Raw genomic sequence first — 27,893 nt, forward strand, 5'->3', positions numbered from 1 at the left:
ATCCGGTGTCACGCGCTTCGGTTTTTACATGGTCCAGCTGAGTTGATCATTTACTACCACCACCGCGGTGTTTTAGTTCTTGGTCATTTGCAAGTTATTAACGTCTAAGAACAGACGTTGCTGAAATGTAAGTTATTGCAACTTTAAATACCATTTATATTTTCTGCATTGTGTGTATTTTTGACGACTTTAGCTGCTAGTCTTTCTAGGGAGAACGATTCGCATAGAAGGCCCAGCCTATTATTATTAGATTGCATTTTTGAAGAGGGAGGTGATATGTATTTGACCGTTTATGATAACTGTATTTGTTAAGGCTACCCTGCCCTCTGTAAATACTCCTTGCAAAACCGTCTAGGCCTCTACAATTATAATGCAAATAGCAGATTAGAAGCCTAGATGGTTTATTGTCACATTTTTTTTACTCTCTTTGTACATTTTGCAGGTGATTTTATCAAGTCTGCAACTAATTAACTGTTTAGTTACTAAGTTTTTAATCGATTTAAATACACCGGTAATATGATACAAGCCCTGTGCTGTGTGCATAAGTTTCAGGCCTATCCGGCATAAGATCACATTAAATTTAAATTACTGTACATGCATCCAGTTTCTGATGCAGAAGAATTACAAAAAAAATGTGTTTTAACAAATTACATAAATAGGTCTAACAAATTAGGCTCGGGTTAGTCGAAAGTCAGTGACAAAACTGATTATTGTATAATAGGCCTAGTATTGTAGTATAATTACTTTGTTCATGGCTTATCAGATATTATGATTGTTCTCGGTTATTAATAAATGACAATGGGCTGGCAACTATAAAATTGTTTGTAATAATTTTTAACCAAATAATCCCCACTGTAGCTTTCTATTGTTTTTATTGCATTTATTGTTTTGCATAGTTGGCAATTTGCTACGAAAATTTTAAATCAATTTGTACGGAACAAAATTTAAAAAAATGTACAGTACTTAAGTCTCAAATTACATACTGTAGATTGTAATGGAGGAAGTAGTTATTCACCTAGTAGGGATTTCCCCTTTTGGGTGAACTCTGACCTGTGGTGTCAATTGATGATCACAAGACATTGAGTACTATAATCTGGTATACATTTTGATAATTTTATCTTTTCTAGGTACTGTTTGGGTCATACCTCTCAGATACTGTAGTAATTAATCCAAAAGACCAATAATTATATCTACAGTATATTAAGGATAATTAGTAATTTACGTATAATTAACAATTGCATTGTTTTGCATAACAATTGATATTGAATAAACAATCATGTGAGCTGTGGACAAGAAATTCAATTGAAAACCTTCTGTTCATAAATTGTTTAATTGCTTTTATTTTCGTTGGCTTGTTCCTTTTTATTGTCATATGATTTTAAATGTACTTATTTAAATGATATTGTAGCAATTGTTTAATCGATGCAGGAAGTGGTGCTTACTTTTAAATTAAAGATTTAAACCCGAAAAACATGAAAAACAAAGATTGATTAAAATGGCATTTTTGCTGTTTTAATAAAGTTATTCAATTCTATAGGGAAAAAAATGAATATATTATTTCACTTGAAAAACTGTTAATTTTAACCAAAAACTCAAATTTAAAATTGTTTGCTTTTTAATTAAATTAATTAAATTTTTTCAGGTACTGTAAAGTGTAAGTAACATTTTTCGATCCCGTTTTTGGTCAAAGTGAATAACTATTATCGGACATTAAAATGACGTTCAACAACCAATAAAAAAAAAAGGGGACAATATATCTTTAAAGATGTAGTTATCCACTTTGACCAAAAATGGGATAACAAAAAATTAAATATAATTTACACAAAAAATAGTCAAATTGGCTGCCAGCCAATGGACTTTTGGTTGATTTTACCCAATTATTTTATCGTATTTTTATCTACGGAAGTAATTAACTGTATTAAAACTACAAAATAAACTATTCAAAATCGGATTTAATTAATCTTCATTTTTCATGTTTTTGGGGGACAATACATCTTTAAAATTAAATAGGATATAAACTGTTAATTATCGTCCTTTTAATCTAGTTTCTGATCAAATACCTTTTCTTCTTCAGATGATATTCTTAATGGTACTGGCCCTGCTGGCCAGCGTACATGCAGACCCTATTCTGCGATTCAAGCCCAATAACCTCAACAACCAGATCACTTGCCCAGACAAATCGGTTTGCGATGATGACAACACATGTTGCGAGCTAGAATCTGGGGAATATGGATGCTGTCCATACGTCAAGGTCAGTATAAAATAATACAAAGGATATAAAAAAAATATATTCAAGGATAATTGTAAGCCTATGAAAGTACTGTACTAACATTAAGAATAAGTATCAGTTTCTGAAATCTTTTCCTTGTATAGGTTTTTGACCACAATACAGTAGTTTTCCAGGACAATAGAACTCATGATACTCTTCAACTACTTTAAATACACTTAACATTATAATATATATATACAATCCACTTTATAAAAATGATTTTGGTATCATTATTATTAAAATTACTGGAAACAATGACAATTCTGTGTGTATCAGTGGCTGGATCTCATTGGAGATACAAAATAAAATAAGCAAAAAGCTAAATCAAAACGAAAAGTAAAACATCCAGAAAAATTAGCATACAGTGCTGTCCTTTTGTAAGTTGTACAGTAGTGTTTATTTGTCCAAAACCATTGGAAAGTAGTGTTGGTTAAAAAATGGTGGGTAAAAGTTAACCTAGACTTTTAACAGTTTTAAAATGCTTAATATCAAATCCTTAGGCAACTTGTTGTTCGGATAAGGCACATTGCTGCCCAGAAGGAACTACATGTGACATGGCGGAATCAAAATGTCTAAAGGGAGACATTTCTTTTCCATGGATGGAGAAGACAAAGGCATCTCCTCCAGGAACTATCATGTGCCCAGATCGTCAATCCTACTGCCCAAGTTCACAATACACATGTTGCAAAGCGAGCATTGGCAAATATGAATGCTGCCCTCAACCTAAGGTTTGTTTATTTAATAATAATCTTCAGTATTTATAAATTGCCTAATGTAATGTACACACAGACAGAGGCAAAGAAAAAGTAATGGGAATGCGCCCTCGTCGCTATTGAGTGATCGGCCAAGTTGTGCAGCTTATTTATCCATGACTTGGGAGCTTTCCAACCCTAGTAAATAAAAATAATAAAGAAGCTCAGTGCAGTACATAAGTGAACAGATGTGTTGATTCGATCTGGCTGCAAGAGTGGAGTTGTGGCTTGGTGGTTATGATGCTTGGCTACCAATTCAAGGGTCCTGGGTTCATGTCCTGTCATATGTCAAGTTTTCTTCTAATGACAAATTTCAACTCCTAAAAACTTGTAATAAGACTTCGTTTATGTAGAGCATCTTGTGTATGTTTGTCATGTGAACAGGATTGCCGTGAGGTGGTTTCCCGAATGATCGTAAAATCAAAACGGTACTGGGTATGACCAACTAGCGTTATTGTCACCGGCTAGTCATCCATTCATAGAAGTACTAATGTAGTAGCCTACCTGTACGGTGACCATAGAATGTGACCCGAGGCATGACTAACTACGACTTTTAGATGATAGAAAGTTGAGAAAACATGTTACGAGTAGTTGTACGACATGAAGATGTTTATGAAATTATGTCAATAATGTTTACACACTAGGCATACAAATAGTAATGTTTGTTAGTAAAAATAATTTTGAGTTAATAAGAATAAGATATAAGGAAGAAAAGCAAAGAGACTATGGAGCGGCTATTCCTGAATATACAATACTAAGTATCGTAGATTTAAATTATAAATTTTAGGCGATCTTGTCAAAGAAGGATAGTGAATGAATTTGCTTATGGTTATCCTTGGCAATTTGCCTAAATATATAAATAATAAATAAAAGAATTCTAAAGTGATGGAGCTGTATACAGCTCCGTCTTTTGTACACAATACATTATGAAACCATAAAGGTGTAAAGCTCAATAAATGCTCGGACAAACTCCTACTGCGTCTGAAACAAATTATCTACAGTACGTCTGGCTACTTCTTCAGCTACAATTTATTATCGCAAATGATATTTTTTACCTACAGGCAACCTGCTGCAGCGATGGTCAGCACTGCTGTCCCACTGGGTATACTTGTGATGAAGCCACGTCAATGTGTACAAAAGGCAATATAGAAATGTTTTGGTATGAAAAGTTGCCAGCACAGAAACTACCGAGTCTGTTTGAGGTACAGGATGTAAACTGTCCTGATGGGGTGAGTCACAGTCTAATAATATTTTATGCAATTTGAAAATTAGACTGGACTGTATGGTGGTCTATTGTAATGTAATTTTACAGTTTCCAACAAAGTACAGTGTTAGTGAGCACAATAGATATGCCATGTAATAAATGTTTTACCTACAGTACTGCGTGCATTCATTTACTCATTCAATTTTTATTTCGGATTCTCTGGTCCATAGAAAGCAAACATTACATAAAAATTAACAAAATTATAAATAAAAGCTGATGATATCGGCCTGGAGAGCATCTTTTACATCTATTATCATTGAGACTAAATCATTTTCACTTGAATTAAGTCTACACATGTATCTATTTTCGTAAAAAGAAGGAATTCTACATTCGGTAAACATAAAGCGGACACTACAATGTCAAGGCCTTTGAAACAACATTCTTGACTCATTATTGTAGCATGCCTAAATAATAAATTTACACATAGGTGTTTTTGATAAGGAGGAATTGCCACTGTGACAAGCAGAAGAATGACTATCTGGTTACTGTTCCTATGTATCTATTATGTTGTGTTTATTGTTTTATGTTTTTATGTAAAAGGGTCCTGCGAAAACAGAAGTGTAAACTTCTCTATGCAGGATCCTTGCCATCATTTATGCTATGAAACTATATTTATAAAGGATGAGTAAATAATAATTATAATTATTTAGTCCGGGACATACAGTACAGTACCCAAACTTATATCTGCCATTGTGACAGCCAGTTCATCTCTCTGCATACCAGTATTCGTCTCTAGTACATCAATGTATGCGAGAGCTAGCCTTCCTTGTTTTGCAAACCCATGTTTTGGCTGCCACAGCAGAACATAATTTCCTCGTTACTGTACTGTGAAGAGGGTCCAGAAAAGTTCATTCTTATTGTTTGTTATTTTTGGTATGACCAAAGAGCCATAGTACTTTGTTATCGATTCTCTCATGTCATTTACTGTACTTTTCAGAAATCAACTTGCCCTTCCGGCTCATCTTGTTGTGCATTAAAAGATGGTTATTATGGATGTTGTCCTTTCGATGGTGCCGTTTGTTGCGATGATAAAAAACACTGTTGTCCATCAGGCTACACTTGCAGTTCTTCATCCTGCATCAAAGGCATTGTTACACTATCATTTACTGAAGTAATCACAAAGGTAATAGAAATATAGAATCTTATGACCACTATACACACACAACGCAGATCGGACAGGCGCTTTCCGCTGAGGATTCCATGGTTGTCAGCTTACCGTTACCGCTCGTCTGTGTAAATTGGCGTTTAGGCGTATTCTACGGTTGATTATGAGCTCCTCAAATTATTTGCACTATTTGGATAGAAATGGCAAGCTACTGTAGATTTACTTCGTAGAAATTATTTGTCAAAATAATTGATAACTATTACTTTTACATTATTCAATTCCTATTCAGTAATTTTTAAAATTCTTTCGTTTTTATGACAATTGACATAACACAATTTGTTTTTTTTAATAAAACATATATTATAAATAAAATTGGGTAGTTAAATTTTATACAGAAATTTTTCTGTCTATTTTGAAATCATTTACCATGTTTATTCTCTTTTAAAAAGAAAATTGGTAATGTTAAATGTCAGGATGGACAGTCATACTGCCCTCCAATGAGCACATGCTGTAAGCAAGATAATGGGTACGGCTGTTGTCCCCTGGAAAACGTAAGCAATTTATGCATGATCACATTAATAGTTATGCTAAATCAGCCGATTCTCGGTACTGTATCTATTTCCGAAGTATCAATAGAGAAGGAATCTTTGGTAATACACCATCTCATGTGTTTCACATGTACAGTACAGTATCTAGTAGTCGGCAGTATAATTAACTTACAGGATTCAGGCAACGCAAGTGAATGACATGCTGTATTTAATACCAAATATATATATACAGTATAAAGATTCAGCACTGGGAATCTGGTGGCAAAATAGTAATTTGTATAATTAAAATAGGAGGAAAGAGAAAGGTAGAGGGTTTGCATTTATTTTGATATAAGTTTCACAGATTTTCTGTTCTGTTTTAGATGTTTATTTTTTATTCCATTTTAACTAGCATTTATATGTTGGTATTTTAATAGATTGAAATTTCATGACAGTGAATGAGTGATTATGAATCTAATATCTATCTAATATGTATAGTGCATTAAGGTGTAATACAATATTTCAAGTGAAAATTATTTTCAATGTAGGCTGAATGTTGCAGCGATGGCTTGCATTGCTGTCCAGAGGGCTACAAATGCGATATTGCTGGTGGTACTTGTGAAAACTACTCATCAACTGTTGAACTAATAAAGCACAGCCCTGCTCAACTGACCTTTGAAGCAAATCCTGTTACGCTTGAGGCGGTGATGTGTCCTGATGGTCAGTCTCAATGTCCAGATGGCAATACTTGTTGTAAACTAAGCAGTGGTCAATACGGATGCTGTCCACTACCTAGCGTAAGTGTCATCAAATATTCGTTAATACAGGAGTTATTTTCTAAGATACTATATAAAACGATAAGGTAACATGCATATTTGAATTACATCTTTTTGCTTATGTGTTTTTGCTTATGTTAATTTGTATTTTAGGCCGTATGTTGTAGTGATGGTCTCCATTGTTGTCCAACTGGCTACACATGTGATGTCTCGGCAGGCACCTGTGCAAAGAGTGCCCTCACTGTCCCATGGACGATCAAAACTGAAGCTAAACAAGTTGTAACCACCAAGAACCCAGTTTGCCCTGATGGTCACTCACAATGTCCAGATAGCTACACTTGCTGTAAGATGTCCACAGGATTATGGGGATGTTGCCCACTACCAAATGTAATTTTCATATATATTTTTTTCTTTCTACAAGAAGCCAAATATAATAAACAGTAAAATAAAGACTTGTAAAGCATTCTTTTTACAATGAATTTCATCTTGTGCCTTTTTAATCCGAATGTAGGCAGTATGTTGTGAGGATGGAATACACTGTTGCCCAAAAGACAACATTTGTGATGATGCCACGCCAGGTTGTATACATGGTGATATCCACACACCTTGGTACGAGAAAGTTCCAGCACTTTCTGTAGAATCTGTTGTATGTCCTGATGGTCAGTCTCAATGTCCAGATGGTAATACTTGTTGTAAACTAAGCAGTGGTCAATATGGATGCTGTCCACTTCCCAAAGTAAGATACGGTCTTGTCACAATATTATTGCCCGACACAAACACAAACTAGTAATAATATGTTTAAATGATTTAATAGTCCAACAAATACAGTTCGTTTCAAATGGATATATTCAATGCACAATAACAGTCCACGCGACTCTGATCGTGTACTTCGGCGCTCACAATGAATTGTTCCATAGTGTTCCAGTTCCAAGGATCTGTGAGTGAGTGGCCGAGCGGTTAAGACAGTGGAACCGTAATTACGTAGCCATAACATCGGCAGGGGTTCGAGGCTCACTCACTCCATGGTTCTGGTGGTAGAACGAGTCTCCTCGGATAAGGACTATAAACCGTAGGTCCAGTGTAAACATCTAGCTCGTGTGCACTTTAAAGAACCTAGTACATCTTTCGTGACTGAAGAGGTCACCCAGTATAAATATATTTCAATCAATCAGTGCCTCTACACTACTTATTACAAATAGATCAGCTTCTCCTCCGACCATCTATAGTAACATAAAACATGCATTTTCTAATATTTAGGATTCCATAAGTAGAACACACTAATATATAAATAGTTTACAACTACTCTTATAACGATAGTAGTGCTCATGGTCGTTAGTTCCCCACTTTGGCTTATTTGAGTGCACAAGTTTAATACCTGCTGTCGCATAAGCTACCTTTTATTTACGTACTCTGAATAATGTGCCTTAGCTGAAGTGTACATCAACACTCGCTTAGCCCACATCTATTCTATACCAGTACTGTGCAACTACTAATCTAAACCTGTGGTATAACATTCTATCCTGCTAATTTGCATAACAAGTGGTACCGTGTGCGCAGGTGAGCATCCAATCAGAGACTGCCATTTGTTACATACATACAGAAAAGTGTTCTACACTAATTAACTTGTATTGTAACAAGGGTGTAATGTAACTGAAAAACATAAATCTATTTTGTAGAACTTATTTTCTACCCATTACATTTTCTTACGGTTATTATACAAAAATCTGTTTACAGGCCGTATGTTGTAGTGATGGTCTCCATTGCTGTCCAAGTGGCTACACATGTGATGTCTCGGCAGGCACCTGTGCAAAGGGTGCACTCACTGTACCATGGCTAGAAAAAACTGAAGCCAAGTCTGTTATGCTTGAGAATGTCCAGTGCGATTCAACCCATTACTGTCCAGATGGCTCAACTTGTTGTAAACTAAGCAGTGGTCAGTATGGTTGCTGTCCAATTCCAAATGTAAGTTTATATTTTCATCTTCTCGCATCAAACATTTATTTCTTCAAATTATAATATAAAATCGTGAGTAAGAGTACATCAAATTGAGATAAATCCTTTATCAATAGTTTTTGTGAAATGTAATATTCATTTACTGTCTTTGTTTCAGGCTGTCTGTTGCAGTGATGGTCAGCATTGCTGTCCAAGTGGCTACACATGTGATGTCTCAGGAGGCACTTGTACAAGAGGTGCCCTCACTGTACCGTGGTTAGAAAAGACTGAAGCAAGATCTACTACTTTGGAATCTGTAGTATGTCCAGATGGTCAGTCTCAATGTCCAGATGGCAATACTTGTTGTAAACTAAGCAGTGGTCAATATGGATGCTGTCCACTTCAAAGCGTAAGATAACTTAGCATTTTTAAATTAAAACTTATTCAATACAATTTTCAATTGTTGCAAGACTGTTAGTATACGTTAATTTGTATTTTTAGGCCATATGTTGTAGTGATGGTCTCCATTGCTGTCCAAGTGGCTACACATGTGATGTCTCGGCAGGCACCTGTACAAAGGGTGCACTGACGGTCCCATGGCTAGAAAAAACTGAAGCCAAATCTATTAAACTTGAAGCCGTTATGTGTCCTGATGGTCAGTCTCAGTGTCCAGATGGCAATACCTGTTGTAAACTAAGCAGTGGTCAATATGGATGCTGTCCACTTCAAAGCGTAAGATAACTTAGCATTTTTAAATTAAAACTTATTCAATACAATTTTCAATTGTTGCAAGACTGTTAGTATACGTTAATTTGTATTTTTAGGCCGTATGTTGTAGTGATGGTCTCCATTGCTGTCCAAGTGGCTACACATGTGATGTCTCGGCAGGCACCTGTGCAAAGGGTGCACTCACTGTACCTTGGGTAGAAAAAACTGAAGCCAAATCTATTAAACTTGAAGCCGTTATGTGTCCTGATGGTCAGTCGCAATGTCCAGATGGCAATACCTGTTGTAAACTAAGCAGTGGTCAATATGGATGCTGTCCACTTCAAAGCGTAAGATAACTTAGCATTTTTAAATTAAAACTTATTCAATACAATTTTCAATTGTTGTAAGACTGTTAGTTATGTTAATTTGTATTTTTAGGCCGTATGTTGTAGTGATGGTCTCCATTGCTGTCCAAGTGGCTACACATGTGATGTCTCAGCAGGCACCTGTGCAAAGGGTGCACTCACTGTACCTTGGGTAGAAAAAACTGAAGCCAAATCTATTAAACTTGAAGCCGTTATGTGTCCTGATGGTCAGTCGCAATGTCCAGATGGCAATACTTGTTGTAAACTAAGCAGTGGTCAATATGGATGCTGTCCACTTCAAAGCGTAAGATAACTTAGCATTTTTAAATTAAAACTTATTCAATACAATTTTCAATAGACACGTTTCGCGCTCGCGACCAATCAGAAATAGTGGGTATAGATTTGTAAACAAACCGAACACCTCTCGCCTAGTGCGTGTTGAAGAATAGCGAAATGGCGACTGCCGAGTGCTTTTGTTGCAAGGTACATCATAAATGTTGCATATGTTGGATAAATCGTGAATTTAACTACACAAAATCACTGAATAATATTCCTGTTTTTAATTTTCAAACACTTGCTGAGTGGTTTGCGTCGGCTCCGAAGGATAGTGGCGCAAAATCTTGGAAATTTTTTAAGGACAGTACGTCCACGATGTGCTCGTGGCTCTCCGCCCGCCCGGTGGCGTTGCCTGATGCGGTACTTCGTCTACTAAGCCTAGGAGGCTTGGGTGTCTGTTTAAGCGCCGAAGAACATCACATAATACATGGAAGATGCAATAGGAGCATGAAGAAGAATGAAAGATAATAATTAATATATTTACGCAACATTTGTAAATAAAATCAACAGTTAACATGTATTAAATGCACTGATGTAGTGTAATACTAATAATATATATATGTGTCAAACCAAAAATGACAATACATAAATAAAGTCGATGATTCCGAACCAAATGCCCAAATAATTCTACAGTGAATATAAAACATAAGTTTAGAAAATAAATAACATCCTTACCATGCCATTCCATCAAAAGGCTAGTTTTGACGATTGCTTTTTAAGATGATCATCTCTCAGTTCTCCCATGCTTTAACATACCTCTCGCTGTGTTTGTTTACCATTGTATACCCACTAAAAGGTCAAACTGACGGTGACCTCGCGACCGCGAAACGTGTCTATTGTTGCAAGACTGTTAGTATACGTTAATTTGTATTTTTAGGCCGTATGTTGTAGTGATGGTCTCCATTGTTGTCCAAGTGGCTACACATGTGATGTCTCAGCAGGCACCTGTGCAAAGGGTGCACTCACTGTACCTTGGGTAGAAAAAACTGAAGCCAAATCTATTAAACTTGAAGCCGTTATGTGTCCTGATGGTCAGTCGCAATGTCCAGATGGCAATACCTGTTGTAAACTAAGCAGTGGTCAATATGGATGCTGTCCACTTCAAAGCGTAAGATAACTTAGCATTTTTAAATTAAAACTTATTCAATACAATTTTCAATTGTTGTAAGACTGTTAGTATACGTTAATTTGTATTTTTAGGCCGTATGTTGTAGTGATGGTCTCCATTGCTGTCCAAGTGGCTACACATGTGATGTCTCGGCAGGCACCTGTGCAAAAGGTGCCCTCACTGTACCATGGCTAGAAAAAACTGAAGCAATATCTATTAAACTTGAAGCCGTTATGTGTCCTGATGGTCAGTCGCAATGTCCAGATGGGAATACTTGTTGTAAACTAAGCAGTGGTCAATATGGATGCTGTCCACTTCCAAAAGTAAGATACTGTCTTTAGATTTTAACTTATTTTCTACCCCATTACATTTCGTTAAGGTTATTATACAAAATTCTTTTTACAGGCCGTATGTTGTAGTGATGGTCTCCATTGCTGTCCAAGTGGCTACACATGTGATGTCTCAGGAGGCACCTGTACAAAGGGTACACTCACTGTACCTTGGGTAGAAAAAACTGAAGCCAAGTCACTAAATCTGAAATCCGTAACATGTCCTGATGGCCAGTCTCAATGTCCTGATAATCATACATGCTGTGAACTTACTACTGGTCAATATGGATGTTGTCCACTACCAAATGTAAGAAACGATATATTTATAATCCTCTATCATGCCTCTTATCTTAAAACATGATTCTTTTCTCTATTTTGTACCATTCTGGAACAGTAGGTTGGGTTTAAGGGTATGTTCAGATCCATGGAATTATGCTTTCGTATCGCAAGCAATGTTATATTATAATTAGCGTCGTAACAGCCAAGTGTTCAGATTTGAGCAAACATCTGGTATTCGGGAGTAAATTGATTGGTTAAAGGTAAAAATCATGCATGACTTTCGTATTTTAAGCGTTGAGCTGTTTTAACGAACGAAAGATCAGTGTCGTAAGAGGTGGCTTCCACGAATCTTTTCCTGATTCAGACCCGTACACTTCGTACAATACAAAAGCATAAATCAGTAGGTCTGAACAGGCCCTTAGAGGCATATCGATATGGAAATGGATTGGTATAAGGTCAAACTAGGCTGGTGTGTGTGACGGCGCTGCACTGTGGCAATCAGGTTGATTTATACAGTATTTGTCTGAAACCCAATAAATACTATCGTATCGTTAGCTGACAACTTTCATGTTACAAAAGTTACTTATCCATTATGAATTTGTAAAACAATTGTTATTCATTTTAATCTTAGGCCCAATGCTGCAGCGATGGCCAGCATTGTTGTCCAAAGGGATACAGCTGCGACAGCATTACAGCGACATGTCTCAAAGGCCTTCACACTGTACCATGGGTGTCTAAACAGCCTGCAAGTTTAAGAAACGTGATTTGTCCTGGTGGAAGAGCAGAGTGTGATACTGGGAATACATGTTGTAAACTCTCTAGTGGTGAATATGGGTGCTGCCCATTACCAAAGGTAATAATAATTATATCGAAATACTATTGAGCCAGTATGAGGCAGCCAGTATAGTTGCCTTCTATGAAAAATTCAATTTATATTAATAAGTAATAAATAATTATTAACTTCTCGCCCATAAAATAGTAGGCCTGACTATTTTGAAGGCACGGGTGCTGTTTACCATACCTTAAGAGCCAAAAATATTGTCATGGGGTAGAGTCCGACTCGCTTCTAGTTTTGGTAGTGGAACAAGTCTTCTCGGATAAGGACTATAAACCATAGGTCAACAAGTGTACACAGTTATAAAATGTGTGCACATTAAAGAACCAAGTTCATCATTCAAGATGAGTAGGTGGTTACCTCGGTAAACTGCTATTACTATTGGTAATCCTTGACCATGTGCCTTAAAAAATGAATTATTAAATTAAATTGTTTCTGAAGGCTGTATGCTGTAGTGATAAGCTCCACTGTTGCCCAGAAGGACAGACTTGTGACACTAGTGAAGGAAAGTGCTTAAATGGTGACCAGAGTACACCATGGCTTACAAAGACAGCTGCTAGACCTGTCACTGATATACAAGCTATTGTCTGCCCTGATGGACGTTCACAGTGCCCAAATGGAAATACCTGCTGTGCGTCTAGGATTGGAACATGGTTATGCTGCCCTCTACGCAATGTAAGTATTTTTTTAGCTGCCATAAATCAAATTAATACTGACTAAAAAAGTTGCCATTTCTTTAAAGAGGTATTGTCTCCCAAAAACATGAAAAATGAAGATTAAATCAGAATTTGAATAGGTTATTTTGTAGTTTTAAATAATCACTTTCGTAGGAAAAAAAACCAAAAACACTAATAAAGTAACATAATACAGTATATGGTAAATTCAACCAAAAATCCATTGGCTGGCAGCAAATTTTTGCTTTAAATAATTTTTTTCAGGTAAATAAATTTTGTTTAGATCCAATTTTAAATAATTATTATATATGACAATACATCTTTATTAATCATTTTTATTAATCATTTTTATAGGCCGTTTGCTGTTCCGACGGCGTAAACTGTTGCCCATCTGGCTACACATGTAATGTGGTGCAAGGAACGTGTGTACGACAATCGGATATTGCAGAACTAATTTCTTTAATAAGTAATTAATACAACTCTCTACATTCCTAACATTTTGGAGCTAATATTTAAAATAAATTGTTAAAGCAATAGATATGTCGTAATCCTGATGTGCTACGTGTAAATGCAAAATAAATTTGGTGATTTACTAAAAATTAGTTTTGTCTTGAAATGACTTGACATATATAGGTGTACATTAGGCTTGAAGTATCATTGTTGCAATAGGCCTTATACATATTGACAGCTGACTAGACAAAAAAAAATTATATTTAGCAATTTTTATGCCCAAGATTTATATTTCCTAGTTTTTGATAAGTGTGTTAGTTTGTATGGGTCCAACCGACCAGGGTTTTTCTATTTAAAAACTTAAACCAGAGCTCTGTAATAGAATTTTTACATATCTGTTCAGACAGTTAAAATATCAATGTTTTGTACAAATTAGGTTTATAAAATCATGTTCAAATTATTTTGTTGTCGGAATTGTTAATTGGAATAAACGGGCAGAGCAATAATTTTGTAAAAGCCCATAGATCACACACGTTTCTGGTTATGTCATTTATTTATTTTTTTATTTCAACAATATTTTATGCGGGTGGTCCATCCAGCCGAAGCTGATCATTAGGGACCCTCACAAAATACGACGAGACATAAACATGTAACAATAAAAATTAAAATAAAAATAATTTATAAAGATAAAATAAAAATAAATAAAATAATAGGAAAAGGAAGCAACTAAACAAGAAGATGGTTTGATAGTATGGAACGCCAAGGACCAAATTGTTTCAAAATAGAAATATTGAGCCACTAAACTTAGTTACTTATCCACTGCATAATTTAATGTCGAATATTTCATCAAATTTGAATCCAGCAAAATCCGCGAATAGAAAGTGCATTTTAATAGACTAAATACATACATTACCGGAATGCAGATAATTTTCTCCGGACATGATCGTAAATTACGGTGCCATCGTAACTTACACAATTGCATCGTAAACTTGAAACCGTAAATTAAAGAATAATAAACATGTTTACAGAGCGTTTTACTTGACATGAGTATTGGGTCTGTTACAGTTAGAAAGAAACCGTTTTGGGTGATATCGTCTGGGAAGTGCAGTATTAGCGGGGGCGGATTTCAAGGCGTGGAAACCGGCCCGGGCCCCCTCTAAATTTCACAAATTTTAATGCAAAAGATAGGACGTCAAAATTCACTACGTTTAGTACTGTTCTGGCCCCTCTTCCCCCTCCAAATCTCCGACATCTATAAAAATGATACTTTTTGGAAACTAAGATCAACTTCGAGAATATTTATTACGGGTTTTTAGTTTGGAAACCAAAATCTTCATCTGTCGCAAAAACCACACAAAGCGTACATAATATTTACTTTAAATATACGTTTTCAATCCATTATTTTAATTCATAGAAACTGAATTAACGTGGAATCCGGAAGTTATGTTTAATTATAACAACTCGACACGACACATATATTAAACTGTTTGTTTGGTGTCAGCCATAGAACAAACATATGTACCAAAATGAAAAATGCAAGTTGAAAATCTTGCTGAGACGAAATGATTGACATGACGCATTTACGGATTCAACCTAAAGTTATGACATCCAAGTGCTAACAAAACGAGAAGTGATTGCATCCGTTCTAAGGAAAACAAGAACCGGAGCCTGATCCAAGTGTTTAACGTCGACTCCCCGTCGCGGACCACTCCCGTTTCAGCCAACCACGTACGTCCCCGACTTGACACGTCACTGGTTATGCGGTCTGCACATCACCAGGACCAGTCAGTTAGGTCGCTTAGCTATGCAAACATTATTCTTGTGTGTTAAGCCTATTGGGAGGCAATCAGTGCTACTCGGTGGTCTTGAGCAGGAATACTGATGGGCAGATGTAGACAAACCTACATTACAGGTCCGTCTTTATCGCAGCGGTATTGTTGCTATACCCGTCACGTGTCGAATTAGTCACACTGAGATACAATGTACTGACAATTTATTCCTAGCTATACCGTTAACATGAGAGAAATTTCGAAAAATCGAAAAAATATATATATTATTTTCATGTTTAAAAAAACATGAACATACTACTTTTTTGTGTCCATTTTTCGTCAAAAAACCCCGATGACTTGGCTCATGACGTACGTCTATGCCCTATATAAATCTTAAATAAAGGTCGTTATTTTTTTTGTTTTGCCTTTTAACTAAGCTATTGGTTATCAATAAGGGACTTTTTGAAACACCTCAAAATAGGGCTACCATATTCACGTGTAAGTCCTAGCATTTCGTACGGCAGTATCGAAAGTTTTATCAATATGAATTTGTGGTTTAAATATTATGTACAGTATTCAAGGGAACAATTAGAAAACGACCCCATGAACCAGCAAAGTCTCCACTGAATAGGGATTGGTCGTATTAGTGTTAAAACATATTTCCCTTCGTTCACTTCACGGTAAAATGTCCTCTTTTTAGGTGGTGTGTGTCCCTTTCCCCCTCACAACAGAGGGTTTTACTGAAGATGCGCTAATTTTTCTATTTATAAGCGCGTCGTATATTTCACCCCTCCCTGAAATATTCTACGTGAACTGGCATACTTTGGAGTTCATTGGTGACACCATGTCATCAGTGATGAATTTATGGATCCGGTTAATAGACGTTGACAAATTGACATGACTGACAGTTAACGACTGCTGAGAGTCTAGATATCCCGTTGCTATGAACTTAAGCTATTCGAACGTACGTCGTTTTTATAGCCTTAAGAACAGACTACCACAAGAGAACTTTATTACACATGTTATGTTATGGCATGGTAGACCTGAACTCATAAGCTGCACGTAATATGAAACAGCTTGTCACTATTAAAAACACAATGATTTTATGTCAACCCGTTCATCACCAACATCAGCACATAGGCCTAATGTCATTTAGGCCCGCAGTATGGTTAGATGCAATATTTTACACATTAGCACGTTTTATAGCGCAACATAACCCTTTCCACCCCATTCCATTCTTTTTAACTTTTCCTCTATTTTTTACGTTCGTAAAAATGAAAGTAAAAACAAACATGAAAGTCCCAGTGGTCTAATATAATGGTTAGGACATCTGCATATCAAACAGAAAGTTTGGGTTCGGTTGTGTCGAATTTTTTATCATTCTCACAGATTTTCTCATCTTATCGTTTTAATTTAATTATTTAAATTTCAGTATGTCAGTGGTGTTTATATTATTGTTATATTTTTGGGGGGTTATGGGTTTTATGTGACAAGCATTTTCTTCTTGTAAAATCCACTGTTAGGCTTAATGGTATTTTCTTGATTTAGTTGTTGTTATTATATGCACCAATTATAAAAATAAATGTTAATAATAAATGAAATTATATTTTCTGCAGCTGTCACTAAGGAGATGTTAACTGACTATTGACAGTCATCTACATACGAGTCTGTAGCGTTATTCACCAATCACTCTAATACCCCTTCCCCACCAAACCTCGCAGTGATCTCCAGCGACACCCTGACCATTCAAATGCCGAGAAACTCCGGAGATACCCCATTCGCATCAACCTAGCAACACCGAAGAACATTCAGCTGTTCAACCCCGGTGTTTTGAACTCCGGAGTTCATAAATAATTAAGCATTTCCTTTAAATTGTATTCTCAGATAAATATTTGTGTGTTTCCCCTGGCCGGAGTGTAAATGGTGAATACGGCCATACACTGGTGAAGTACCGTACCCAATGGAGAGGTACTTATGCACGTTAAAATGTGAATGGGTGCCGAGGGGGAGGCCACTATAGCACGTAGAGAGTGTTGGCGCTATACCAAACATTAGACCCATGCTAATAGCACGGGTATAGGGTTGGCGCTATAGTATATGAACTGATGGTTTATGCATTTAATCATGGAAGAACTTTCCCTGGTTAAATATTCCAAACGGATGTGTTTTAAACAACAAAAAAAGTGTGATGTGCATGCTCAAATATGGTAGTGGTATACCCAAATATGGTAGTGATATGACATCATCATGTCCATGTATGGTGTCACATCACTTGTTTTGTCACATTTGATAGTGTAGACAGAGCTTACTGTTTACTGTTTAGTCATCTCCTAAACGGTATAAACATGTTCGATGTAAACCAGCAAATTAAAAAAGCACAAATATCACATTTTTCTTTCAATAATATTCTCTATTATTTCTCATTAAAATAAGTATATACAGTACAAGAGAAACAATTGATTGGATCACATATTACATTTCTACAGTAATTATATAGATTTCTTTCAATTATTTTTGTTCGAATTACTGATACCCCTTTCACGTTGTTTCACACACGGCCAACGTAGTGTACGCCTATTGTGCGTTCAAACTTCGGAGTTTCACACACGGTCAACGTAGTGTACGCCTATTGTGTGTTCAAACTTCAGAGTTTCACACATGGTCAACGTAGTGTACGCCTATTGTGTGTTCAAACTTCGGAGTTTCACACACGGTCAACGAAGTGTACGCCTCCTAGCGCCTATTGTGCGTTCAAACATGGGAGTTTCACACACGGTCAACATAGTGTAGGCCTATTGTGTGCTCAAACTTCGGAGTTTCACACACGGTCAACGTAGTGTACGCCTATTGTGCGTTCAAACTTGGGAGTTTCACACACGCTCAACATAGTGTAGGCCTATTGTGTGTTCAAACTTGGGAGTTTCACATACGGTCAACGTAGTGTACGCCTATTGTGTGTTCAAACTTCGGAGTTTCACACACGCTCAACATAGTGTAGGCCTATTGTGTGTTCAAACTTCGGAGTTTCACACACGGTCAACGTAGTGTACGCCTATTGTGCGTTCAAACTTGGGAGTTTCACACACGCTCAACATAGTGTAGGCATATTGTGTGTTCAAACTTGGGAGTTTCACACACGGTCAACGTAGTGTACGCCTATTGTGTGTTCAAACTTCGGAATTTCACACACGCTCAACATAGTTTAGGTCTATTTTGTGTTCAAACGTCAAATGTTTTGTGGGCATCAGTGCAAGTAGCCCAATCATGTGGGCCTTCTTTATCATGTTTAATGTTCTATAAACTCGTGCTCAATTCAGTCAACGATTAATTTGTACCTTTTCTATAATTTACATAATAGTCTGATATATACAACTATACATACAATTGCTTAAAGCGTGTATATTTATAATAAAGTACGAAATATAATAATAATAATAATAATATACTTTTTATAATTGATAAAAATATCAACAATTTATATTTTAGCCTTGCTTAGCAAGATTTGTGAAAGATATATAATACAACTGATGACGACTCTTGGGATTTCCAGCTGTTTTCTTCTCCAACAACGAAAGACTTTATTTCATCACAGATTTCATCGTCTTCGCTGTTCGTATATTAATATTCCTCTTATTAAAATAGTCCAATACACAAATAGCCGATTTGCCTTTAAGACCACATCGGTGTAGTTCGAGTTCACACGTCGTCGTCGCCGAGCAACGTTTTTATCGTTCGAGTTGTTTCGGACACACACTTCGTCAACTTTGTGGAATCAAATACAAGGCTAACGTGTCATATTCGTTGGCATCGCATGTGATCGTAGTCAGTCCAAAATCGCCATGCAAATTCTTCCCTATAAAAAAGATAATAAGAGTGAAATAATATGTAGGAAAGCAGAAAAAAATATCATAAAAAACGATGCATTAAGTTTGTTAGGGAGCATATAGAAGGCATATGAAATAACCCAACTCTTAAACTTGGTTCCCACTAGCATCCAACGCCAGGACGCAAGCGAATTGACCAATCAAAGCGATGGATCATTCGGACCGTTCCTTGTGATTGGTCAATTCGCTTGCGTTGCGGCTTACGTCCTTGTGTTGCGTTATAGTGGGAACCAAGCTTTAGTATGTACTGTAGGCGTATGCACTTGAATACGTAAACGCGGACTACTGGATACTCCCCATACAGGGGGTGAAGGTGAGGGTTTTATTGCAATCTAGTAGGCCTAATACTAATAGAGATTTCAGTCAACTCACTCTCTTAGTGGACGTGTTATCCTGCAGACATGACCGTCCTCACAGGGACAGATACTATCTATCGTATAATCTACACCTCCTTGTGGTACAAAACACTTTGTGTTCACTTTCAACTTCATTTTGCAGATTGATTCGCCGTGCTGTTTGGCACAGCACATATTGCTTCCACAGTCTTTATCATTCTTGCACCTTGCCCCTGAAACACACGAAAACAATTAGGAATAAGTTTCAATCTAAAAAATAAAAACATTGCGGATCGGAAAATACGTCTACATCTTCTTGCACCTATTTATGTTTGCAAAAATAACTATGAAAAAACAGGTCACGAATATTAAACGTCATAAAAATATGAATAACTATATACAATTATTATGTCTTTCTATAACATTAAATGAATTTAAAGTTGGCCTTGTTAGCTGTACATGCTTACATCTTCTGTTATAGACATAGACATAGACAATTTTAAAATACGATAGTGTGTCTTTTAATGTTCTGTTCTGTATGAGTGAATGTATATGGTTAGTATCCAAACAGAACCAACAGATTAGTATTTGTGCTTTTTGTAAATGTGTGTAAAGATCTGTCTACACTATCAAACTAGTTTGACAAAAAAAAGTGTGATGTGGCCAAGTATGGTAGTGATATACCCAAATATGGTAGTGATATGACATCATCATGTCCATGGGCACATCACATATTTTTGTCAAGTTTGATAGTGTAGACAGAGCTTTAGATGTTATACGGCCGGCTTTTTTGTGCGCATACTCATCATTTACATTAAATAAAATCATAGGCCGTGAGCCTTGGGAATAATGTCGACTCCAACATAGGCCGTGAGCCTTGGGAATAATGTCGACTCCAACATAGGCCGTGAGCCTTGGGAATAATGTCGACTCCAACATAGGCCGTGAGCCTTGGGAATAATGTCGACTCCAACATAGGCCGTGAGCCTTGGGAATAATGTCGACTCCAACATAGGCCGTGAGCCTTGGGAATAATGTCGACTCCAACATAGGCCGTGAGCCTTGGGAATAATGTCGACATCATCGCAGCTTGATTGTAAAAAGAATAGCAGCTTGCATCTGCTAAAGGCACCTTTGGAATGTTCGATCAAATCAGATGTCGTATTAAATAATAAAACAATGGCACATAATGTGGACAATGAGGATTTTACCAAGATTCGAGGAATCTTACTCTTCCTAGATTTATCATTGAAATTAAAGAAATTAACTTAACAATTAACAATAATTAAAGCAATCTTAATATAGGCCTACTTTATACAATTTGAATTTATTTTAATATCTTGCAATATCACAGCAATATTTCGTTGTTTTCTCATCTCACCCGACATGATTATAAACTAGATATAGGCCTACTATGGACATGTACATTTGTTGTGTAGCGGTATTATTAAACTACTGTAAGTTCGAAATGACATATAGGCCTAGAAGAGTGGTGTTTTCACCTATCAATTGCAAAAACAACGTATTATTTTTGTGAAAGAATCGGACAGTCTTGCAAACAACAATTACCTAAATATGACACGACACATTTAAAAAGCCATTCCTTTCTGAAGAGTTGTAATGAAATTCGTTCTGTATGATTAACGATTGTAGATAAATACTCAAAGATAGAAAGACATGGTTTTAATGGTGATTTATTGTACCAGGCTGACTGGTCTCATAACTCACAATACAATTTCGATGGTTTAACCTTGCTTTTATTATACTAGCCTTTTAAAGTCGAGGAGTAAATCTGACAGAAATGTATGAGATCGGCTTTAAATTAGACGTCAATCAAAGTGATTGGCGGGGAGGAATGCCTGAGCCAGTTTGAGGTCTTGTCAGAGTTGTGTGTGATCCAACGAATAGATTAAATAGCAAAATACATTTCTTTTTTTTTAAATCTTTAATTTAAATATAGATATTTTAGCTCTAAAGGAATATCTTTGCTTTTGAGTAAATATTAAGTGTTTGTTCCGTAGTGTAATAGGTTTTGGCAACATTTTCTAACTTGATCTGTGGTAATATAGGCAGACAATAATATCATTTTAATACCGGTATTACCCCTGGCAAGCTATCCAATTTCTTTACAAAATAATCTATCTGCATAATGCTCAATCATAATAGAGCGATACAGTAACATTTATAAAGGTTACTATCTTCTTTTTCCTCTATATTATTTAGTTTATCCTTTGCTATTATTTTAATATATTTTGGTAACGTTTTACTTGAATCTAGCCCTATATTTACAATTCAGTCTGAATGGAGTGTTCTAAATTAGTAATACATAGAGTAGTTTCTTGTTCTTAATGCACAATGGAACAGTCTTAATAGGCCTACAACATAATATCGATCGAATGCTACCGGTTTGAATCCGTTTTAATTACAATTGTCCTAAACTTCCTAACTAATTCTCCATCTAAAATTAAAGGATTGAAATCATGTCACGTGATCTCAGACTCATTCAATTACCAAAACTTATTTTATGCCAATCGTGGTAGAAAATATAGACGTATTTATAAACTCGTTAACTTATTTTGATTCCATTAATGGTTTGGGGTAATTAGTGTTGACAGTTTTGTCTGATGAGACAAAAGGTCTTTACACGCGACACGCGCAATCCAAATCAACGTACCAACACCTAAACGGGTGACTGGCTTGACTACCACCTATATTAAGGGTAGACCTGGATGAAAAACTGTCTTTTGTCTGACCGGAAATAAGAAGAAAAGCATGGTATTTTTTAAAGTATTGGTGGTCTAATGGTACCAAACCGTAAGGCGCCTATTTTAAAACACCTGAATTTCACGTGTCTTCTGCTGCGCCATCTTAAAAACCCGTTAAAACACATTATAACTTTACTATAATTAATCACGGTATATATAACATAATCATCATCGTATAATATTTATACCGTACTAATTCTTTCTTGTTTAGATTTATATAGTTCAGAATAATTAGGTAAAACCGGTTAGAATGTAGGCCCTATTGAAATGCTTGGCAAGCAAGTCCCATTACATACAATAGAAACTGGGTATCATGGACAATATTGATAATAGCGCATTCTCTAGGAATTACGTTTGAGGTTAAAAGCTTTAGCTGTGTCTAGGCCTAGATGCAAACAACAACAACAACATAAGAAATAATGGTGATGCTACAGTAATCTGGTATTGCCACCTGTGATTTGTGTGCTGTTGGGGTGCTGTTTTCAAAGTTTTCTTTGGTAAATCTATAGAAACTTTACATGGCTATTTAGTTCTGTAGAGGAGGCTTGAAGTTTGAATAGACGAGACTTAGAATAGTGTCTCGCTTAGCACACGATGCTTTTCAGCTACCCTACTGTGTAATTAGGCTTGTCGTATTGTAGGTTTAATGGTCAAAACAGACAGTTGTACTCGTGATTGATTGCGACCACACAGTTATATAGCAAGATGACGAGTGACAGCTAGCCATTCTTTACTACGCGGGGCCATCGGGTTGGAATTCGTCAGAAATATAACTCATCTTTTCACGTGTCATTTGCAGTTATAATAACTATTCATATTATTAATATAAGATGGTTCTTAATTAACCACAAATTATTATTACAGATAATATAAATCGAAATATAGATGTTTAGTTTGATTAGCAATTATTGCTAAACAAAATTGTGAAATGAATTTTTTTCAATTAGCCATACTGTACTAAAATCATATAATGGTGGTCTCTCACTCAGTAATTTTGCGAATAACATTTTCTAAAATTATTACTAACGTTAATCGTTTACGAATAATGATGATTATTTTTGTTGGAATCTTGTACGATAATTTAGAGTATTTTCAACAGTCAAAATACATGCATCATGCAAACTTTTGTAAACAATTCCACGCATGCGCAGTCTCTCTTCTCTTGATTTTTTTCGTTGCCAATGTTCGCGATATAATCATGTGAAATTAAGAAACATAACGGCTTTTTTTCCAAAATGTTTCTGTTTAAAAAGTGTATGGTTTAAAACATTGCGCCGACCGGCCTAAGCGCTTATACGTGTTATCGTTAAAAACAATTATGGTAGGGCCCAAGCCTGTCAGTCCTAATGCGATGAACAATTGTGAACGTTTTAAATTATTGCTCTTAAACATCACTCAACACAAACACTATTATTTGTTGATGTGTCTGGTAATGGATAGTTTGTCACGTGTATCTTTATCCAGTCTTATGATTTACAATCCGGGACATTAAAGACCCTAGATATTGCGACGTTATGCCACATAGATTTATGTTCCATCGATGACCAAAGAACACTGAAACATACAAATCATTATCTTTAATTTCTAGAATGATTGATGAGAACATTGGTTGTGATGATAGAAAGATAATAAGCTTATGTGTATTGCATATCCCGTATGCAGTAGCTGTTCAAAATCAATAGTCTTCAGAAAATTGATTTACAATTTTGAATTGGAAAAATAATGCTTACCAACTGTTCCAGGTTTGATTGTTTTCTGACATTTTCCAAAACGACAGTCCAGACCTTTTCGACAGTGACTATCTCGTCGGCAGAGGGCGTTTTCTAGCTTGTGATCGAGACAGTTACCATAATGTTGATCACAGAATTTTCCGCGTCCGCACGCTTTATCGCTTCTGCAAGGAGCCTGGGAAAAATAAAACAAATTGGTTAATATTACCTCCATGATTAAGTTAAATAAATTAATTGTTTTTAATAAATCAATATTTATAATTGGTAGCAGATTGGTTCTAAAGTTACACATTGATATAATGTAAGGCCTATGATGAAATTCCGATGCAAGAAAAACAATGCGTCTATCCTCATAACATAAATTGTTCATCAAGTTTCATTATTTTGTATAGTGACGAGTGTTCTTCCGTTTAAGAGGACAAGCATTGTAAATTTAGAAGACGTCAGCTGTTTCTACAGTTGGGCTACGTGGGTGTTGATTCCAAATCAAATTAAAACAAAGAAATATCTAGGCCTAATTGAATATATTTGGCACATTATGAATCATTTATCATTTTTGAAAAAGGCAGGTTCAACCAATATCGAACGTACTCGTATTATTAGCAATCTATACTCAACAACAGTGGGCCTATGTACACTTTTATAACTTTGAATGCTGTTAGTGTTGCTTCAATAAACAAAATAGGCATAAATAAAAATATAGGCTATTATACTGTTTATTATGTATGTATGTATTTTTTATTATCTTTTAATAAATCGAGGTTGGTTGTTTTATTCAAATCCATCATTCATTAGGCCAATTATTAACATACACAAATGTAGTAGGCCTAATTGTTGTTTAATTAATCAAAATGAAGCATTAGAAAACGATATGGTAACATCACTAGTACTAGCTAGTATGCCTCCCTCCTATGCAAGGTTAATAAAACATTTTGCAATGATAAAAAATCACATAACATAACCTAGATGATTTATATACAAGGGTGTTATAAGCTGCTCTATGTAGAGATTTATCCGTATGACGAGTGATATCTACTTTGAACATTATGCTGCACGAGTTTTCTCATTGCACTCGGAACAAGCGTTCAGTTTTCAATTCATTTATTTACTGTAAAGCCCAACATTATTTTTCGTGGCCCTAAATTTTCGCGATTTTACATTTCCAACTATTTCGCGGCCTTTTATTTTCGAGATTTGAGTTTCTTGTCGTCTTAATTTGGCGAACCAAAAGTCTGGAGCCTAAAGATTCAATGAAGCCCTACTTACAAGCCACAAGTTAAATTTCATTAGTATGACTTTTTTTCTTATTATTTCTAAAGAGTTTACTTTTATTCTTTAACAAGTATTATTAGCCTCAGTATAGGGCCTAATCAATTTCTTATCATTCATTAAAATCGAGTAAAATATTACGTCATCGTAGTAGGCCTACCTAACGAGAAGTGTTACGGTACTTACACCTACAGATATCGAAATTAAAATGAGAAAATTATCTGCAACCTTTTTAGATAATTCATAATATTTTGTAATAATTATATTGTCTAGAATAGATAACGCTACAGTTAATTTTTTTGTTATGTTCTCGTTTGACACAATGTGAATAGTGTTCAATGGTGGGAAAATATTGGAATTAAACAATTAATTAGGATTGCTACACGTATGTACAACAAACAAAATTCTGCCTTACCTGAGCATGCAAAGTCGAGTTGACGTCAGTGGATACATTTCGTTTCTTTATGTTCAGATTCCTCGGATGGCTAATAGCCTCGTCCGATTGTTGATCCTGATTCGGGTAAGGTAAACTCCACATCCATGGAAAAATGACAGCAGCAGACTCTTGCACTAAAACCGTGAATGAAATGACGACGAAAAAGCCTTGCAACGCATACATTGTGATTGGAAATTTCCAGGTCAGATCCGATAAAACGGTTCCTTCGTGTTAATTAAAGAATCGGTTGGTATCAGATATACTGTACTCAGTTAATGAGATAACGAAAGCTCCGTTTCCAAGTGTCTCGTGTCTGTGAAGATTATGTTTCGAATGACTCTCCAACAATCATGAGATTTCTCCCAGGTCATCAGTGTTGCCAAAAACTGGTGGTAAATGATCAAATCCTTGTAATGGGACGTTATTTGACATACGTCCATGGATGGAGATGTCCCACTTCTGATGATTGGCAAGTGTCACTCTTCATCTAGCCTCATGAGCTTTACGTTTCAGCCAATCAGAGGAGAGTATTAGCTGTCAATCAATAGGATAATCCTCATTTACGCCCAATTGTTGACAGGAGCCATTGACTGGGTGTGGATTCCTGCTGTGTATGGTTGTTTTCATTGCTATAACCCTACTGTGATCTTTACACGATTGGGTAAACATTACGAGATCCTTCAGTCTGCCTGACATCTGGATGGTGACAGGACGATTCAACTATGTAGTAGGCCTACCACTTGATTATTATAGCTTAACCGAACATCGCCGAACTTAGCCGAACATCGACAGTATAATAAGTAAAAAGTTGAAGTGTTAATTAAAATAGGAGATCCTATGTATAATTGGGTTTCTTTTCTACATTTTTCTATTAGTAAACTTTGAAAATACCCTCTAGTAGTAGGCCTATTAATAAGTATAGGCCTACTAAATTGATTAGATCAATTATAACTTTGGTTTAATTAACATCTGCAGGTAGATCTATATAGGCATTTTCTCATTAAAATATGAGTAACATTGTTTATGTGTTTCTTTAAAAAATGAGCCTGATGTTAAGTATGGACCCTCTAGTAGTAGGCCTATTAATAAGTATAGGCCTAAATTGATCCGATCAGTGATAACCTATCATATATATCTAATAACTTTGGTTTAATTAGCATATACATGTAGGTCTATATAGGTCTATTCTCATTAAAAAATGGGTAGCATTTGTTAATGTTTTGCTTTAAAAATGAGCCTGATGTTTACTATGGATCCTCTAGTAGTAGCCCTATTAATAAGTATAGGCCTAAATTGATCCGATCAGTGATAACCTATTCTCATTAAAAAATGGGTAACATTGTTAATGTTTTGCTTTAAAAATGAGCCTGATGTTTACTATTATGGATCCTCTAGTAGTAGCCCTATTAATAAGTATAGGCCTAAATTGATCCGATCAGTGATAACCTATCATATATATCTAATAACTTTGGTTTAACTAACATCTGCAGGTAGCTCTATATAGGCATATTCTCATTAAAATATGAGTAACATTGTTTATGTGTTTCTTTAAAAATGAGCCTGATGTTACTATGGATCCTCTAGTAGTAGGCCTATTAATAAATATAGGCCTAAATTGACCCGATCAGTGATAACCTATCATATATATCTAATAACTTTGGTTTAATTAGCATATACATGTAGGTCTATATAGGTCTATTCTCATTAAAAAATGGGTAACATTTGTTAATGTTTTGCTTTAAAAATGAGCCTGATGTTTACTATATGGATCCTAAGTAGTAGCCCTATTAATGAGTATACGGTAGGCCTAAATTGATCCGATCAGTGATAACCTATCATATATATCTAATAACTTTGGTTTAATTAACATCTGGTAGGTCTCTATATATGCCTTTCTCATTAAAACATGGTAACATTTGTTAATGTTTTGCTTTAAAAACAAGCCTGATGTTACCATGGACCTAGGATAATCTATTTTATATAGGTCCAAGTTACC

At 35.7% G+C, this 27,893-nt stretch overlaps 2 protein-coding genes across 3 annotated transcripts; one reads left to right on the forward strand and one right to left on the reverse strand.

The window, feature by feature from the left end:
- On the forward strand, nt 1-14,239 carry LOC140044910 (uncharacterized). 2 transcript variants are annotated; one of them, XM_072089649.1, is made up of 20 exons: nt 1-127; nt 2,075-2,251; nt 2,770-2,997; nt 4,083-4,250; nt 5,223-5,408; nt 5,840-5,941; nt 6,466-6,714; nt 6,847-7,080; nt 7,205-7,429; nt 8,428-8,655; nt 8,804-9,034; nt 9,127-9,357; nt 9,450-9,680; nt 9,772-10,002; nt 10,912-11,142; nt 11,235-11,465; nt 11,548-11,778; nt 12,382-12,603; nt 13,027-13,260; nt 13,614-14,239. In XM_072089649.1, the coding sequence occupies exons 2-20, from the start codon at nt 2,075-2,077 to the stop codon at nt 13,731-13,733; spliced, it is 3,990 nt and encodes a 1,329-aa protein (XP_071945750.1). In that variant the 5' UTR covers nt 1-127; the 3' UTR covers nt 13,734-14,239. The 2 variants fall into 2 exon arrangements, with proteins under 2 accessions (XP_071945750.1, XP_071945822.1); XM_072089721.1 differs by lacking the exon at nt 9,127-9,357.
- Nucleotides 14,240-17,897: 3,658 nt separating this feature from the next.
- LOC140049573 (dickkopf-related protein 3-like) lies at nt 17,898-26,298 on the reverse strand. Its single transcript, XM_072094477.1, has 4 exons — nt 25,877-26,298; nt 24,193-24,367; nt 19,735-19,930; nt 17,898-19,331 (listed from the first exon to the last, which is right to left on the reverse strand). The coding sequence occupies exons 1-4, from the start codon at nt 26,078-26,080 to the stop codon at nt 19,271-19,273; spliced, it is 636 nt and encodes a 211-aa protein (XP_071950578.1). The 5' UTR covers nt 26,081-26,298; the 3' UTR covers nt 17,898-19,270.
- Nucleotides 26,299-27,893: the final 1,595 nt, after the last annotated feature.

This window comes from Antedon mediterranea, chromosome 1 (assembly GCF_964355755.1).
Source record: "Antedon mediterranea chromosome 1, ecAntMedi1.1, whole genome shotgun sequence".
Lineage (NCBI taxonomy): Eukaryota > Metazoa > Echinodermata > Crinoidea > Comatulida > Antedonidae > Antedon > Antedon mediterranea.